General features: G+C 39.8%; 3 protein-coding genes across 5 annotated transcripts in view; all 3 read right to left on the reverse strand.

Annotated features, from left to right (window-relative positions):
• Positions 1-8,963, reverse strand: part of st6gal2a (ST6 beta-galactosamide alpha-2,6-sialyltranferase 2a) — a 43,084-nt gene extending 34,121 nt beyond the window's left edge. The window contains exons 1-2 of the mRNA XM_049728626.1: positions 8,879-8,963; positions 7,810-7,906 (exon numbers count right to left, since the gene is read on the reverse strand). The gene's annotated coding sequence lies outside the window, so the exon portion shown is untranslated. The remainder of the gene's footprint in view (positions 1-7,809; positions 7,907-8,878) is intronic.
• On the reverse strand, positions 8,051-12,722 carry jam2b (junctional adhesion molecule 2b). Of its 3 annotated transcripts, none has more exons than XM_049728652.2 (10): positions 12,582-12,722; positions 11,612-11,677; positions 11,289-11,399; positions 11,069-11,218; positions 10,380-10,561; positions 10,137-10,245; positions 9,963-10,070; positions 9,786-9,804; positions 9,670-9,724; positions 8,051-9,590 (listed from the first exon to the last, which is right to left on the reverse strand). In XM_049728652.2, exons 1-10 carry the CDS (start codon positions 12,616-12,618, stop codon positions 9,552-9,554), a joined length of 876 nt encoding a protein of 291 aa, XP_049584609.1. In that variant the 5' UTR covers positions 12,619-12,722; the 3' UTR covers positions 8,051-9,551. The 3 variants fall into 3 exon arrangements, with proteins under 3 accessions (XP_049584609.1, XP_049584610.1, XP_049584611.1); XM_049728653.2 differs by having other exon boundaries at positions 9,165-9,590; positions 9,786-9,801; XM_049728654.2 differs by having other exon boundaries at positions 9,165-9,590; positions 9,670-9,712.
• Positions 12,723-14,600: 1,878 nt separating this feature from the next.
• Positions 14,601-18,526, reverse strand: grk1a (G protein-coupled receptor kinase 1 a). The gene is made up of 7 exons (XM_049728620.2): positions 17,240-18,526; positions 16,716-16,843; positions 16,199-16,356; positions 16,043-16,126; positions 15,627-15,751; positions 15,348-15,549; positions 14,601-15,266 (listed from the first exon to the last, which is right to left on the reverse strand). Exons 1-7 carry the CDS (start codon positions 17,936-17,938, stop codon positions 14,977-14,979), a joined length of 1,686 nt encoding a protein of 561 aa, XP_049584577.1. The 5' UTR covers positions 17,939-18,526; the 3' UTR covers positions 14,601-14,976.
• Between the last annotated feature and the right edge of the window lie 32 nt (positions 18,527-18,558).

An 18,558-nucleotide genomic window follows, 5' to 3' on the forward strand; every position in this document is an offset into this window, starting at 1 on the left:
GAAGAGAACATTCCCAGAGGGTGCGCCTGATACACCTCCATACGCAGCCGCCACAGGGAGGAGGCCGAATAAGCATTCTTGCGTGGATAAAAAAAAAAAAAAACTCTCCTGCTGCCTTCCCTCTAGGTCGTGTTTTTACCTCAATGTGCATGCACATATGTACTCTATTTGTTACGCTTCAGTTTCAGATCATGCCAGACGGCTTTGAAAAAAAAAAAGTCCCTTTTTTATCTTTATAGTGGAATGTTTTTTCACGGCAAAATATCCTAAACTTCCGTTCAGACAGGACACTGATCAGCACAAAGTTTGGACAACTCATCAAAAAGTTGTCTCATGCGGGATGTCGGAAGACAAATGGTGTTTTGGAGGGTGAAGAGTTATGTGAATGTTCAATATGTGAAAAGAGTAAGAAAAAAAATATTTTTCAAAGAATGAAGTTGTATTATGATAGAATACATTCCAATAAAGTTCGACAATAATAATTAAATAGTATTAAGAGTGCATGGATTTTACGATATGTAATATCAGCAGAAAAAACAAGTACCGTATTGGCCCGAATATAAGACGAACCTGATTCAAGACTCAAGCTTGAAAAAAGACTTTTTGAACAACAAATTTGATTTTTATACAGAAAATAATTACAGTACATCTAGAACAAATTATTATAACAATATATTCGAGAGTAAAAGCACGTTATTTTGCCTCATTCAAATCATGCAAAAACTGTCATCATCCATCCATCCATCCATCCATCCATCCATCCATCCATCCATCCATCCATCCATCCTCTATATTATGCTTTGATTTGCTATGTAATATCAGCAGAAAAAACAAATACCGTATTGGCCCGAATATAAGACGAACCTGATTCAAGACTCAAGTTTGAAAAAAGACTCTTTGAACACCAAATTTGATTTTTATACAGAAAATAATTACAGTACATCTAGAACAAATGATTATAACAATATATTCGAGAGTAAAAGCACATTATTTTGCCTCATTCAAATGCAAAAACTGTCACCATCCATCCATCCATCCATCCATCCATCCATCCATCCATCCATCCATATTAGGCTTTGATTTGCTATCGTTATATTGTGCCGGTGTAATTAATTCCGTGGTATCCCCGCATCAAGTCACACTGACGTGATGATAATGATCCTTTTCAAGGAGACTGGGACAGATAAGCAAACAGGTCCACGGGGAAAGGAGTAAAAAGAAAGTCTTCCTTCCACCGTAAATGCATGGCATTTATCATCCGGTTATCAACTGTCTTTTTTTTCCTTCCTCTCTGCTGCCACATCGATCATCTGCCATCATCACCCGCTGTCACGTTTTCTACACACTGTCGTGTACTCCGGCTATCTCCAGTGTGACTACTTTTCATCTTTGTCATTTTTAAATTGGAAGAGACCTCGACAGATAACTATACCGATTTCCCAATAGACTGCATTGCCATTTTTCTTTTTGGTAGTCCAAGCTAAATCATTTGTAGAGCACAAAGAAGTTTGAAATGAATAAAAAGAAAGCGCCTGACGCAAAAGCCGTTATACGGAATGTTAATTCTTTATCTTCATGGTGGTTGACATTATTATTTTTAGTTTATTGCCAATAATGGATAAAAGGAAATTTTAGTTCATCGCACTCTGGTTCAAGGAATTAAGAGTGGGAGCAAAAATATTTCCGAGCAGGCAAGTGATTCCCTGGAGGGTTGTTGGCACTTGTGTGGTTGCCAGGCAACCAGGAAGGACTCAGCCAAGATATAATCGTGGACTTGTAAAAAGCAAGAACCAATTGTGTTGTGTTGACTTATTTCTGACTTCTCAGACATGCCCCGTGAGCCTGCTCAAATTTAACAGACTTAAGAGTACACACAGAATATATAATTGGGCAGATGGTGAAGATTTTATTTCCCTTTCTGATCAAAGTTAAAAAAGCTGTGAGTGCAAATAAAATATTTTTTTCTCCAATTGGTTGTTTTTCTTTGGTCACAGTGGTAATTTCTAAAAAAAATCAAATAAGAGATACAAGATGGACCAGAGAGGGCTGGGTTTTTTTTTCGATCAGTTTTAACGAGCATAACAAAAAGTTATCTACATGTTTAATTGCAAAACTCCAATTCTTATTTTTTTTTTCCGCGACCAACCTTGAGAGCCTGACTGTTACATTTTTTAAACAGAGCACTTCTGTACAGCAGCTTTAAAGGCACCTCATTTGCTGCACACACTTTTTTCCTCTCCATTGCATGCTCTTGTATTATTTATTCCCTTCGACACTATGTGTGGCTGTTTTTTTTTTTCTTCTTCAATCAAATATGGAGTCAGTTGCCTTTCATCTTGCTCACCATGCAAAAATGATCACTGAGATGCCGGGGATGCACTGTCCTATTGCTTCTTCTGGGTGCAGAGTAATTTGCCCGGGCTGACGTTCATTCTCACATTTTCTTCTGTGTCTACACAATGCTGTGCTCCAATATTGTCTTGAAGAAAAAACAACAACAAAAATACTATTTTGAAACACTACTATGGCTGGTGCGGCTTATGTAAGAAAAAAACTAAAATATCCCCGAATTTTAGCTGGTGCGTCTTATAGTCCGGTGCGGCTTATAGTCCGGAAATTACGGTAATAAGAGGTGTCAAATCCAGGTCCAGAAAGTAGAGACCTTGTTTGACTTGAGCCACAGTTGCTTCTAATCAACCTGACAGCAAACTTATTTACCCGCTGGCATTGAGTTTGAACGCTTGTGCTTTGGACTGATATTCGATTTGATAATTAGCTTCCCACATGAGCCTCATTACGGATGTTGTGCCACACCATTAGGCAAATCATCTTTTTTGAATGCATAAGTGTGAGTAAAAATCCTGATGGAAATCCCTCGTGGAAAAGAATTAAAGTAATGGATAGTTTGAGAAAATCATCCTGTAGGGTGAATCCAGAAATGTGTTTTTAAAGACAAGATAATTGATGAACTCAGGGCTTCAACTTTCGAATGCCTCGTTACTCGTTTTGCCATTTTAAATATCTTTTCAAAGGGATAATATTTCGTATTAGATCCCAAATCTACTTAATGATGTAGCCTGATCAGAGTGTGGTTCCGGTTCTGTTCTTCTGCCAAGGTCTTTCCCTCAACGGGGCGGGGACACAATCTAAGAGAGGTCGTCATCACTAAGGAAACAAGCAAGAAGACCTTGAGGAAAAGAAAAGACATTGACAAGTGTGGCAAGAGAAAGGAAAATATTCTCAACCCTTTAATCAGATGTGCTGGAGGACATATTTGGTGGATACAAGCCAGAAAAAGAAAAGAAAAAACAGGTGGGGAATGTTTTTGATTTCATCGACTGAGTGAAGAAAGACCAAAAGGAGAAGATCTGCTATGTACACCATACGGAAATGAAATCGAAGAAAACTCTCCTTCTGCTTCACTGCATCAGACTCTTCCTGGAGGGCTTTAATAAGTCGGACGGGGAGTTGGGGGGGTTCAGGTTTTTAAGCTCCGGCCCTGTCATCATGTGATTCGCTGCTCTGAGCAGGGTTTTTGCAAAAAGCAGCAGATGTGGGAAGGTCAAAGGTGGATTCACGGAGGAATGTCTTCTCTCTTTGTGTGGCAAAATATTGGATGTCCCAACTTTATCGTGGCTACTTTATCTTTGAGAGGATGTTAGGTGGATATCCAGAATCGTCCAAATCTTCTCAAAATAAACCAAAAAACAAGTTTTGGGAGGTCTGTGCTCTACTGTCCTAGTTTTTTGCAAATGTGGCCAGAAGACGTGAGGCTCTCATCGTTGTTGGGTGCGATGAATAAATTGTTTCCTGTGCCTTTTTATAGCTTTGATAAATATTCATTTCGTTGCAGTGCAAAGTCATTGATGAGGTGAGCGACGATGCTCAAATCACAATTCGGTGGGACCTGCATATCGTTTTTCACAAATAGTCAGGGTAGTAGTAATAATAGTCATCCCGCGAGTGGTTTCGTTTTTTTTCTTTTGCTGATGAGATGTGATTGTGAAGTCTCCGATTCACACACACACACACAGTCCAGCGATTGGCAGGACAGTGCAGCACAATGTTCTGTCCTCCTTTTTTCTATCTTGTTTTTTTCCCCTTCCAATCTCGAGGGGGGGGGGGGGCGTTAAAGGCGTAATGCTGGGAGCACTTGAGCATGGAGGACTCCTCTTGAATGCTAAGCAGCGTTCAAGCGGCGCACTGAAGCACACAACTTATGTGCAGTGGCGTATTTAGTACGAATCTGCACTCAAATGGACGAAAGGGAAAACTGGAAATCAAGGACAAAAACCGAAACACCAAAAGGAATGATAAGAAAACAATTAAATTAAAAAAATCCTTGGCTTCTTCATTTTCGCTTATTTGAAGCGCGAACTTTCCAGAGCACATTTTCACGGCCACGGGAAAAACAGCCCTCGGTCAAGTGGCCTTCCCGCCCTGGGCCAATTAAATGATACATGGAGTTTAATTGGCTTGGGATTAATTTCCCCCCCTATAGATTTAAAAACATACACTTTACTCTACAGAACATCTTCTGCAATTATTTATCTTAGGTGTATATTTATTTTTGTTGTTTGATAAGGTGTATCCAATCAAAGTGTTAAAGCTACACATATTTGATACATATTAGATTTTTATCCAGATTTGCAGAGGCCTAATTTTGATTCAATTTTTTTTTTTTAACATTATATTTAATATTATAAATCGTTATTGTCTCACTTGAACTATTCTGAGTAAATGCAGTCTTATTACACGGAGCTGAATTTATTTTTATGCTTGTCTGTCAGTTCTGAATGTTAAAAAAAGTATTAAAGCAATAAAGTGACAGATTGAAGCACAAACTAAATAATTTACCGATCAGGATTTGACAGCAAAAATATTAAGAGTTAATTCACAACACGTTTAAGAGCCGCATCACAAATTCCGATGCGAAGGGAATAAAAATATATTGCAATACGTTGCATTCATCGACACTTTTATAATCTAATCCAAAAGTACTTTCATCTTTGATTTACAAACGTGTGACAAATCGGCTTGTTTTTTTTCATACCTCATACGTTGAAATACTTCCCAAAATCTCAGCCATGGAACCCACACATACGCAGATAAATACAAGGATTCATCTGGATGCCACGCTGCCTACACAGATCCTATTTGAGCTCGAGTAGGAAGGATGTGAGGAGGATGTGCATGGAGTGCGCATTTTCAACCCCACTTAGTTACTGCTGCTATTTCCGACATGACCTTTCGGCACAACCTGAAGAAATATCCATTTTTTTTAGACAAAGGTAATATGAGAAGGTCAGTTACTGTACATTAAGTACATTAAGATGGAAGGTCACAAAACATCAACGACTCTACTTGACATTAACAACTGGTTTTCCGTCACGGCGGTGCAAGATTTTTACTCAAGTAGGAGCACAAAAACATGATTTAAAAAAAAAAAAAAGTTGCCTTGTGTTGCCGCCTTATCTTAATAACTTTTTGAGCCACAATCAGCAACAACTGATTTTCTTAAAGTGTCTTTCACATCTCCCTGGAAATATTTATTGTGTTATTTGTTTATTTATTATTTATTCATCACTCTTATTTATTCGTCGTTTTTATTTTTTTGTGTTGTTTACTTGTATGTATATTGTGTACTATGTCTTGTCACCGTGGGATAGTGGGAACGTAATTTCGATTTCTTTGTGTGTGAAGAAATTGACAATAAAGCGGACTTTGACTTTTTGACTTTGATATTTTGGACGACTCTTCATAGAAGAATTGCTTTTGTGCAGCGACATTGAAGAATTTTCCAGCATGAATGGCTTTTTAAAAGTTCTGCCACAGCATTTCATTCAGATTCAAATCTGGACTTTGATTAAGTCAGTTTAAAACTTTTTTTGAAGCCATTTAGAAGCCTGTTGGTCTGTTTTATTTCATTGCACTGCTGCATAACCAAAGTACGCTTCTTTTTGAGGTCAAGAATTAATGGCTAAACTTTCTATCTCAGAATTTTATGTTTAAAAAAAAAAAAAAAAAAGCAGATTTTATCTTCCCAGCGGGGGTTATCGAACTGGGCAGTGTGAAATTTACTCAAATTTAGCAGGTTGGTTTTACTCAATTTAAGTCATTGACCTCTGTTGTGCTCTTTCATTCAACTTGCTACCTTTCAGTGGGGGGTCGATGGTTGACCCTGTGAAAGGTAACTTGGTGGGGGTTGATTTGGACAGTTTTGACTGTATAGAAAAGACTTGAGTGTGAAAGTTGTTCTAAAAGCACTCACACTGACTTCCAAGCATCACTCAGCAGGCCTCCTGGCATTGTGACAGCACGCCGGCATAAAGATTTCATGGAACAGTAGGGGATGCCGTCTGCAAGCTTTTAAATGTTTAAACGTTGCTATTTCTTCCTGCTATGGCGGGAAGTGAGCGTTTTCCTGCCCTGATCCCTGCCGTGTCACTGGGCCACTTCCTCACCGCAACAATCTCCTCGAGGCATCCACACACTGATGACGGTGTGATGTAAGATTTGCAGAAAGGTTGCTCATGTTTCTGCTCGCAGTGGCTGAGAAGCCCAAACTGGATTGGCATTTCGTTTCCTGTCAGGGATTTCCGAAACACTTTGTGGTGGAGCTATTTCTTGTGCTTCTAAATAATAATGATAATAATAACCCAAGCATATATTTAATAATAGATTACAATGACCTTTCGTTCTAATATAATTATAATAGTGCTGTTATGAGAGATGTTTTATTCACGTTGGATCAAAAGCAACTTTTTTCATTTGTTTGTTGTTGTTTTTTTGACAAATAATTAGGGTTGTTTTGTGAAAAAAAAAAAAGTAGGGGGGTTAAAAAAGGGGGAAAAAAAACAACTCAATTTTTGGTTTGTTTTTTTGACCCAAATTGTGTTGTTTGTTTACGGAGCCATTTTTAGGGTGATTATTATTATATTGACTAATTTTTCATCATGATTTTCTAATGTATTAGTGTAACAATTTCAAAATCAAATGTGAGATTAGGTATTTTGTATTATGAATTTTGTGTCCGCTGTGCCTCTAAAATAACACTCCATGTGACAGATTCATTCCGAGTTCATTTTCAACATACAATTTAATTTATGCATATAACACTTTTTTTTTGTACACATTCATTTATCACATGTCAACTTTCTGGACCATATTTTGAGAGAACCAGTCGTGGAAAAGTACTCACCTCAGACTGTTGTGATGAAGAATTTTTGGGACTATAAAGTGTAAGTAGTAAGATTTACCAACATCGTCATGTTATAGTACATATTTCTGCAAGTTACTTTGTGATTCCCACTCATAATAGAGTGCGCCAACGAGTGACCAAAAATAGAGGCTGTGCAAACTTTCATCTTTTCATGTTAGTGGCTTAATATAACAGCAGCACTGACTGAGATTTCATTTGACAGCCATCGCCCACTCGCACACACTATATCGTTTTCTCACACTTCTTTTCACACTTCTCAGCCCCTTTCTGACAGATCACTTTCCACGCGCGCGAGCGACCAGACAAGCGCGTGCACACAGCGAATTTAAAATGGGATGATCATGTAAGAGGCCCCATTAAATGGAAGTCAAGGAGAACTTCCAACATGAAGACCTGTCAGCGCAAAACTTACTCACTTTAGGAGTCCAGTCTACATACACAGATAGACCCCAAGTGGTGCTCACACACTTACCTTGGATGAGCAAATGCTTCCTTTTGAATTAAAAGTTGCCATGCATAATGAATTTATTTTATACAAATGGAGAGGGACAATTATTTTTATGTAAAAGAAAAAAAATCTACCTTACCTTAAAGCTCATCTTAAACATTTTGCAGTAGATTGTCAAGCGGCTCTGGAGGGGGTAGTGACGAATATACAATGAGCGAGCTTCCAGGAAAGTGCATCTGAAGTAGACCAACCAAACAAAACAAATAGTTCATTTAAATATATAGTACTGTTTTACTTACTTTTATAAAAACTCTGGCGATGGATGTTATTTTTTTTTATTACCAAAATAGTGAGTTTGTGACAGGGAAACAAGAGGCCAGTGCATGTCAAAACGTTTAATAAACTAGGTAGGAAAACAATGACAAGGATAATAGGAGGAAGCAAAATCAAATACAATATTAACTAAACTATTGTTACATTCAGTTCATGCAAAGTGAAAAAAAAAAGTCACCTTCAGGTTATCAAGACACCAACATTCAGTGCAGTGTCTCCCTCTTGTGGATATATAACAGTAGTACAACATTCATCTCCGCTGCACTGAGCTTTACACTTAAAAAATTGGTTGTTTGTAAGATGGCGTTAAATATACAAAATACTGATGTCAACATAGACTTGGCACATAAAGGTCATCTTAGATTGGGGTGAATGACGTTTAATACTGTATATTGCACACAATGTGCTCAGACATAAATGGGAAAATGTGTACTTAGTTCATTTAATTATATTTACTTAAAAGTAAATGAAGTTGGTTGTTACTGTGAATGAAAATTTGGGGGGGGGAAATGTGATTTATTCACCTAGTTCTGTTAAATTAACCTGTAATTGATGTTTCAGGGTTTTTTCAAACAAAATTTTATTACTTATTAAATTAAGCACTTTTAAATAACAATTGTGTTCATGTAATATGCATTTGATTCATCCATGTTTTTAATACAAACCTTTAAAAAGACTAACAAGTCATTTTAAAATATGAGGCTTGACTTAAAAAACTACACAACTTTTTTCTGCGAAGGAGGAAGAGCGATTTCCTAAAACAAAAACGTTGAAATTCAGACAAAGATAGTTTGTGAAGATTCATACGGTCTTTTTTTTTTTCCGTTTACTATTTTAAATGGTTCTTTTGGTTATACAGAAAAAAAAATAATTACCTTTTGCTGTACATGTTTCGGCTACTTCCGGTAGTTTTTCTCAGATAGAAAAGTGACGTTTCAGACAGCAGGGGGAGTTTGCGCCCTCTACTGTCTGGCGTAAAACCTGCATCCCATGTATGAGCTTGGTTCAGACTTCTGTGACCTCAGTTGTGGATTTCGATGACCTCTCTGATCCAGCGGTGGTGTTTATTGCTTTCAGACAAAGCTCCTTCAGTGTTTCCAGACACCTGTTCATTTGTTTCTTAATTCACACGCAAACAAAAGTGAAAGAGTATACAGCACATTTACACGCAAACAGTTTAGTAAAATATAAGAAAAATAAAGGTTTTGTGTGTGGAAAAAAAATACTGTAGATCAAATGCAACGGGACTTGGAGTGCACCAAAAAAAACGACAGGGCATGACTAATACTGGCACCTTTTGTGGGAGATGAATTTCTTCACTCCTGACAGAAAAAACAAATAATCAACCCTTGTTTAAAAAAAAATAAAGAGCCCAGTGTTAGACATGACTGAAACTGCTTTTCAGTCACAATTGTGGGGTCCAGCAAAGATCATGACAAAAGTCTGCTTTAGGTTTTGGTCTTGAGAAAATACCAGCGTGGGCTAACAATTCCCGTGCATTGAATAATACATGTTGAATTCTGGATTACTTTGGTATCATTGCACAATTCAGATCATGAAAGACTGGGTTGGTTTGTAGGTCTTGATCTGTGGGGAACAGGCAGAAAAACAATCCATTCTTTAAATGAACCAGGTTGGTTATCGGCGACAAACAAATATAACTCACGTTATGAATAGCTGGAGGAGGAGGAGGGTTGTACGACTTGGCACTGCAAGACAAACTGTACAAGTTGCTTGAATGTCCAAAAGTGTTTGAATAAAAACAAAAGACTCACAACTCACCTTTTTGTTTTCTTCTCTTCTGGTTGGAGGGAGAAAAAAAATGGGAGAAGGTCAGAACAAGCTTTTTCAGATTGCCACTCACACTATGGATGTTCCCTGCTGTATTTTTATTTTTATTCCAATTAAAAACATTATTGTTAATGAAATAAAATGATTTTTGGTAAACCTCCAACTCACTCTTGCAAAATCCTTGACGTCGGCATACGCACACACCGATGCAACAGAGGAGCGTGACAATCACAAAACTTGAGGCGCCAGCGATCAAAATGGAGACGTCCAATGGATCTGTGCCCCAAAAAAAAAATCTCTTTTAAATGACTTGCAAACACATAAAGTATAGACTCAACTTACAGTCAATAACTTTTAATTGCTGAGCCACGCAGCTCTTGGGTGCCCCCACACTGTTGGAGGATTCACAGCGATACATCCCCGAATCCACTTTGGAAACACTTGTAAACTTCTGCTTGGAGTGATGAGTGGAAGAGAAAAAGAGCAACAGCTGCACACGTGTTCCTTCACGGGAGCGCACAAGTGTGTGCTTTGTGCTTGGCGCCATGTGTCACACACACACACACACAACGGCTGCGCACTCACCAAAGTGCCTCTGCGAGCGTCCATGCTGTACGGCGTGTCGGACGAGATTTTCAGAGCCCTGTTGTCTTTGTACCAACTGTACGTCGCCGGGGGAACGCTCTGCTTGTCTTTGCACAGAAGCTCCAGGTCGGAGCCCACAAACACCGAGCGGGGAACCTCGCAAGATGGGATGTGGGGCGGCACTGAGGATACAAACGGAGATTGCGCAATACTCCGCCATTTAGTACATCTAAACACAACAGTTGATTCAAATTAATTAGTGATGCAATTCTAGAAAAACACAGCGCTGTCACGGATCGGAATGGAGCAGGGCGACCAAGTCCAGCTTGGACCAGGGTCTATTGAAGGGAACAACTCTAACGTAACTTACTAAGAAAACCAACAACAAACGTGAGACAAAAGACATCAAGACATCGACAAACGACAACAACAATAACCCGAAAGGAGTGAAGGGCAGACAGGACTTATATCCACGACAGGTAACAAGAGGCAGGTGAGAAGATTCAAACTCATCATGGCCACACAGGAGGGGAGGGGCGAGCACACAGACAGAAACCATGACAACAGAAACACACAGGGGACGAGACGTGACCAGCGCCCGAGGAAAAACAACCAATTAAAGACAAAGTAAGTCTAGCTAACAGAATAACAGCAAAGGAAAGTTAACATCTAATATTCCGGATGCATACCGTGTACGTCAAGAGTGACCGTGGCCTCTCCAAAGCTGACGTGGTCATCGCCGGCGGTCACTTCACAGCGATACTCCCCCGAATCTTTCTGTGTCACCGAGTGGATGGTCAGAGTGGCTCCTTCCATGTTGGCCCGGCCAGCGTATGAGCCTGCGGTGGGGGGAAAGAAATTGCCATCTCCAATTCCAGAAAACAGTGAGGAAGAGTGAGTGGTCATTACCAGTAAATTTGTTGTTGAAGTAGACAAAGGTCACAGCTTTTCCTTTTTTCTTCCACTCGATTCGAGGGTTCTGGTCCTTCTCGGTGCGGAAGTCGCAGGACAAAACAGCATCTGGGTAGGACATGACGAACATCGTGATTCAAGATTCAAGATTCAAGATTCAAGATTCAAGATTCAAGATTCAAGAGTGATGACGTCCAATATGGCATGTTTGTTATTATGTGGTGCTTTAAGCTTACATTTTTGATTTGTGCCGTTTACTCCATTTGTGCCAATTCAAGTTACCAAGTTTAAAAAAAATAAAAGTCAGAAGGTGTTCTTACCTGTGTGTTCATGGACCTCTACTTTGGTTTTAGAAGAACTCACTGTCACTGACATACTGACAGGACCTGCAAGAAGCAAAATGAATGACCAGCTTCACATTATTCATTGATCACTGGAGTACTTTATGAAAGCAGACTTTTTGTTTTTAATCCAAATAATACGTTTGCAAACATCTGCTTTTAAAAATGACCAAACCGCTAAATGAACAACATCAATCCCGCTCATGTGATATTGCATAATTGTTGCTGTTTTTTTTTTTATCACTAAACAATCCCAAACAAACAATAATCAATTGCTACACAGTATTTGGGTAAATAGTTATAATGCAAAATAAAATGGTATCTTATTATTTGATTAATCGATAGAATATTCAATACCTATTTAATTATGAGAGGCTTAAAAAGTCTGATTGACTGAAAGACTGACAGAATTGGGTTATTTTTTTACATTTATAAACAATTAGTGAGGGAATTGCCAATGTGTGTGCGTGCTTGTGTGTGTGTGCGTGTGTGTGGTGGTACCAGGAGCGCTGCTGTTTTGGAATGTAAAAGTGATGGACGACTTTCAGAAGGGGCGGATTCAAGACCATACTGATAACCGACTCAAGCGCTAGCTCACACAGATGAAGCCAAAACATATATATATATATATATATATATATATATATATGTTTGGTACATTTTAAATCCACGATTAGTTACAAAAACTTGTAGTAGCAGCATTTTAAATACACAATTTAAATAGACGACAAAACAATCAGGATTAAAAGTACATTTCATTTAGCCTGAAGTTTCTTTATATTCTATATAATATAAGAAAAATTCAAAATTTCAAAGTTATCAAAACAACAGAGCATGCTGGACTGCATGTGCTGCTTTTTTTGCACATGCAAGCGATCAACAAACTATTTGCACAGGATTTTAACAACATGCAAAAAAGTGCCAAGTTTTTTTTTTTTTAAACACTTACAGTGTATGCAGAGTAGAAGTAAGAGCAAGAACATCATTGTCGTCTTCTCATCCGCCTGCACGCGTGGGTTCACTCCTACGTGTTCTTGTGTGTGGACCTTCTTCAATTTCACACACACCACACACACACCAGGCAGGAAAAAAAAAAGGCGCGAGCAAGGGTTGTGGAGCAGATGACGACACGTGATCGTGACGACGCTTTGTTTTGCTTCATCATCACAAGTGGCAGGAGTGACTCAATTAAACACGTTGCTTGAGTCCATTATTTATTTTGGATTATTTTCTATCATTCTCAGCAGTTGTAGTATATTATACAAAACATAATTGGAGAGACAATAGTGTGAAATATAATAATAATAAAAATAATAATAATAATGATAAACATCATATTATTATTATTAATAATAATATTCTTCTTGGCTGTGAGCAGTTCAATGTCTAGCCCCTAATTTGAAAAGTAATAATAATAATAATAATAATAATAATAATAATAACACTTTATTATTCTTACTATTTTGTGGCATTTAATCCGTCCAAAAATGTATTGAAACCTGCTTGAATGTAAAATAAAAAGTGTCTGATGACTGAAGATATTAATCAATATGTCTTCAGCAGCTGAGCATTAAAATAAGAACAACGGACTGTGTAAAATGTAGTTAAGAATGACCATTCTGGATATGATTTGTTTGTTTTGTTTTGTTTTATTTTATTTTATTTTATTTTATTTTATTTTATTTTATTTTATTTTATTTTATTTTGTTTTATTTTATTTTATTTTATTTTATTTTATTTTGTTTTGTTTTGTTTTGTTTTGTTTTGTTTTGTTTTGTTTTGTTTTCTTTTATTTTCTTTTCTTTTCTTTTTTCTTTTGGTCAAATAGAAGCAAAATATTAATTGTAGTTAAAACAAGTAATATAATAAAGAGGGAGAAATATGTGATGTAATGGTAATAAGTCATCAGGTAATTTCACAGTAAAATTCATGATATGAGCTTGAATTTTACAAAAAAAAATCTTAATGTCATAACAGTCAAGTTGCGATTTCATGGCAATCAATTTCTAATTTTACAATAAATATCAGTTTAATCACTCCTCGCTGATGGTTTTGGGGTTCATTCACGTGGCTTGAGTGCGGACAGAAATTGATCAATGTTGGATAAGTGATGTTGAAAATGGATATTTTAGGACAGGCACATACATACATACATAAATACACACATACTAGATAAAGCCTGTGTAGTATTGTTGCATGTGAAAATGAAATGAAAGATTGGTCAGTTGATCGTGGTGAGGCTTCCTGGTGCCATCGCCATGATTTGGTGAAGCAGAGAAGAAGCAGCTGCAGCTGAGCTCCAACCGTGTCCTTACGTATTGGGTTTCCCAGCCCGCGTGGTCCACACAAGCGGCCATTGTCACCCATGCCGCTCGCCTGTGGCACATGCTTACATTTGCCTTGCGTGTACACACACACACACACACACACACACACAGGGATACAAATACACAAAATCTTTGCCGCCGCACCTGTTGACTCTGTCAGCTGTCGCCCTGTGACACCAACACACACACACACGCTTATAACATGACACTTTGCACAGGCGTGTTATCCATAATAAATCCCCCCCCCCCCCCCCCCCTGTAAGCGAATCATCTGGCCACACATTAGGTACAGTTGCACAATTGAATGACGTCCAATAGAAAAGTGACCCTAAAGTTTTGGTTGCCTTATTTAGTCACATGAGAAAAAGGGGTTAAAATTATCATGCAATAAAAAGTACAAGCGTCAGTGGTGGGGGTCAGGACTAGCAAGGTTTGAAGAAACCTCCCAATCTTCATCATCACCATCTCAACAGAGCAGCAGACACCTCATGTAAATGTGTTAAATTATTCTCATCGGATTGACAGTTTTCCCACCCTTTTGCAAGACAGTAAACATAACACAGCCTTTCTCCTTCTAGCTGAAATACTTTGACAGCATAAATTTCAGATTTGATTTTCCCGAAGAAAAAAACGCTCCACACTTCAATTCCTAGTTTTATTTAACAGTTTAGAATATGCTACATGACTTTATTTTGTTTTTAAACCTGCCCTAAACATTTGACCTACATAAATATTTGCACCCCATAAATGAAATGATCAACCTAACATTTTACTCCTCCGGTCCTTCATCTTGGTATTGTCCATCATCAGCATTTAATTAATACGATTATTTCGATACCAAAACTTCTAAAATTAGGGGAGCACAAGAAGCAGAGACAAATTAGCATATCACATTGACTGGTATTCCCCGATTGGCGATCCACCTCACTATTGCTCCAGTAGTCTCCTGGTCGTGCAAAAGAAAAATCAGGCAGAAGGCAGTCCTGAGAATTTCAGCGCTCACTGCCGAGTGACCCGCTAGGACACGCAGCACGTGGACGACTTGGGCTGCTCTAGTATGGACTCCCTGCGCAGGTCGTTGGGGACGCTTCCCTCGGGGCCCCACACGTTGAGCTCGCCGTAAATGCCCATGTCGATCATCTCCTCCTGCCAGGGGATGGGGATGTTGCCTGAGGAGAATTCGTCAAAAAAGCTCCTGTCCGGGTCCTCCAGCGCGACGCCCTTGACAGAAGAGAAGGCGCCAACGTCGTCCAGACTTTTGGCGTACACCACCCTGGGGTCCGGAATGAACGGGGGTGGCACGATGCCTGCGAAGGGAATTTGATTGATTTCATTTTCGAAATAGTTTTTCATGCACCCTCCGTAGACTCGTTCAATTAAGAGTGTACCTGCGTTGAGCTTCCTCCAGTTGATGTCGCTAAAAAAGGGGTGCGCTCTGATCTCGTCACAGCAGCCGTTCTTAAAACCCATCCGCTTGTCCACTTCTTTAGCCAGCAGCCCCTCGCACAGAGACTTGGCCTTGTCACTGAAGTTCTCCGTGTAGCTCACCTCGCGGGTCAGCATTCGTTCTTTCATCTCCTCACGCTCAAGCTAAACGAAAATAAAAACAAAAGACGTTTGCGCGAGTGTCAAGCGATTTGATTTGATTCAGAAAAGGAGCAGCCAACCTTCTCTCCTCTGTTCCTGAAGGGGTTCTTGGCGGCGAGGAACTCAAACAAGGTGACACCTAGAGTGAAATAGTCTACAGATGTGTCATATTTTTCTCCTTTCAGCATCTCTGGAGCCATGTAACCTGCAGGACACAAAGTGGAGCCATGACCAAAAATGGATTGGATGGATGGATGGATTGGATGGATGGATTGGATGGATTGGATGGGATGGATGGGATGGATGGGATGGATGGGATGGATGGGATGGATGGGATGGATGGGATGGATGGGATGGATGGGATGGATGGGATGGATGGGATGGATGGATGGATGGATGGATGGATGGATGGATGGATGGATGGATGCATGCTCTTATTAGAGTGGAGGGCTCTATTTGAGACAAATCATTTTCAAGATGGGGTATCAAGACTTACCTGGTGTTCCGGCATAGCCTTTGGTCATTGTTTTGCCTTCTTTCAACTCCACAGCAAGACCCAGGTCAGATATTCGAACATTACCTGCCGACAGATACATCAATTACGACAAATCGAAATGACAGGAGGCATATCGTTTTGATTCTCGAGCATCACCATCATTATCAAGGAGCACATTCTCAGGTTTGAGATCTCTGTAGATGATTCTCTTCTGGTGCAGATGCTCCATGCCTTGAATGATCTGAGCTATGTAAAAACAGGCTCTTGGTTCATTAAAGCCCGGATTGTTCTCATCCACCAGGTATATGTGGTACCTTCAACAAAGAGAAGGCAATTATTTGAGCTCCAAATTTCAATGCCAAGTGGGTGTGACTCGCCAATTTTTGACGGTCTTGCTTGATTCGAACAAATTTTGACTCACGTCACAAATGAACGATCAGATAATTAATCAGAGCAACTTGTGTGTATCTAAATGGCTTTCTGCTTGATGGTTAAATTGTCAGTACAAATTTCTAAGTTTAAAAAAAAAATGAACGGACATTTTGAAATATATGAACAGTAAAAATGAACATTTGTCCAAAAGCATTCACACTGATACCAGGCCCATGGAATCAGTTGTGGTTTTTTGTATGCATCATCCAATTCCTCAGAAATTTTTGGATTATAAAATTACTTGAGATCCCCTCCATTCATGATGGTCATGACCAGACACAGCTCCTCCTTTGTCTGGAAGGCGTACGCCAGCGACACAATGAAGCGACTGTGGACCTTCTCCAGAATCCTCTTCTCCACCATCGCCCCCTAGAGGAGGAAAACGAAGATGCTTCTTGAAAATACAATTTTCAATGTAGAGTTTAAAGCATTTTTCCATGAATGGTTTCAGACAAGTCAAGGGCAAGATATAACTGTGCCAAGCAGTTCCATTCAGAGGAGCTTTTCGGTAAAGCCCCCACTAATCACTCTATCCCTGTCTTAGGGTTTAATACTGCAGCCGACTTGTATCGTCGGGACAAAGATGATTAGCAGTAGCGAGAAAAAGATATGACGAGTGGAATAAAGAAATAAAATCACAATCTGCACAATGAATAAATGACAGAAGGCTACACTACTGTTATGAGGACTCCATTTTAAATTCGACACAGCTCTTGTACAGATCATGACCATACAAGAGTCATTAAAGATGGAGGAACAATTTACCTCATAGCCTTTCCGTTTCTTCAGCCTCTTTTTGTTCAGTTTCTTACAGGCGTAAAGTTTCCCCGTGGCTTTCATCTGACACGCCGAGACTTCGCCAAAGCCCCCTTTGCCGAGCACACGGAAGTCCAGGAACCAGTCTGCGTCCATTGGCTGCATCTCAAGCCACTTCCACTGGAGGAACCTCTTCAAGTACATGCTCTCGAGGAAGAACACGTAGGGCGCCTCCCGTAAGTAGTCCAGAGTAACGGCCAGAGCTGCTGCAAACAAGTCATCGCCAACAGCCTCCTGGCCCTCTTTCACTTTGGAGATGGTGTCCTCCGAGAGGAAAGGGCAGAAATGTTTGGCCGAGGCGTCCATGTAGCGCTGGACAATCTTCGAGGCCTTCTTGGCTCGATCCGAATCCTCCGCCAGATCATAGTCCTCGATGTCCCGCCACAGACGATAAGCGCCGTGGTACTCTTGCTTGGTTTCCAGGAATTCCCGAAAGAGTCGTTTGCCGATGGGTTGTTCCACGCAGACGCTGTCGAAAGCCAAATCGAGCGTGTCCTTCAGGTCCTCGCACACTGTGATGTGAGGCAACTTGAGGCGGGAATGGTACTTCTTGTCTCGAGCCGCCGCCGGGTTGGAGCCGTCGATGCTGCCACGGGCATTGATGTAGGCGGAATTGGCCACCACAGTGGTCAGCCCCCCGATATCCATACTCGACCTTTAGGCCACGCAAAAGGGGTACATGTCAAGGAGTCTGGGTAGCAAGGGTATGGAGACCAGGGAGAGAACTGGTGCCGGTATCTGAACCAGCACTCTGGGCGGATGCAACAACTGTGTGGACATACACGCACACACCTGAGTCAACACCTTTTAGTAATCCCCTAAAACCCCAACGCCCCAGACAATGAGTGCGAGCACATACTGGAACAGAACAACACTGGCTGCAGGGGACGCTTCAAGTATCAATATTAGAATTTTGATCATTTTAGTGGGGAAAACAAAAAAAAATTGTTTTCAAAGCCTTTGCTGTTAGGTAAAGATAGATCTTTTATACATGCAATAAAAAAAACGATATTATTTTGCGTGTATTTTCTCCATGTTTTAATTTATGTCACCCATCCACTGACATCGATGGAAAAATTACGACCAGCATTTAAATTGCCCGCTAAATAAATCTTAATGAACACCGGTGATGTGTCGTCAGGTGTTCCTGTCTCACTTTTGCTGCAAAGAATTAAGAACGTTCTGGACTCTATGGCATATGTTGCTCTTGTGACAGCAAATAAGAGTGAATTCACATCTATGCCATTTAAAGCCAATTAAATCAATCG

The sequence above is a fragment of the Syngnathus scovelli genome, chromosome 8 (genome assembly GCF_024217435.2).
Source record: "Syngnathus scovelli strain Florida chromosome 8, RoL_Ssco_1.2, whole genome shotgun sequence".
Classification (NCBI taxonomy): Eukaryota; Metazoa; Chordata; class Actinopteri; order Syngnathiformes; family Syngnathidae; genus Syngnathus; species Syngnathus scovelli.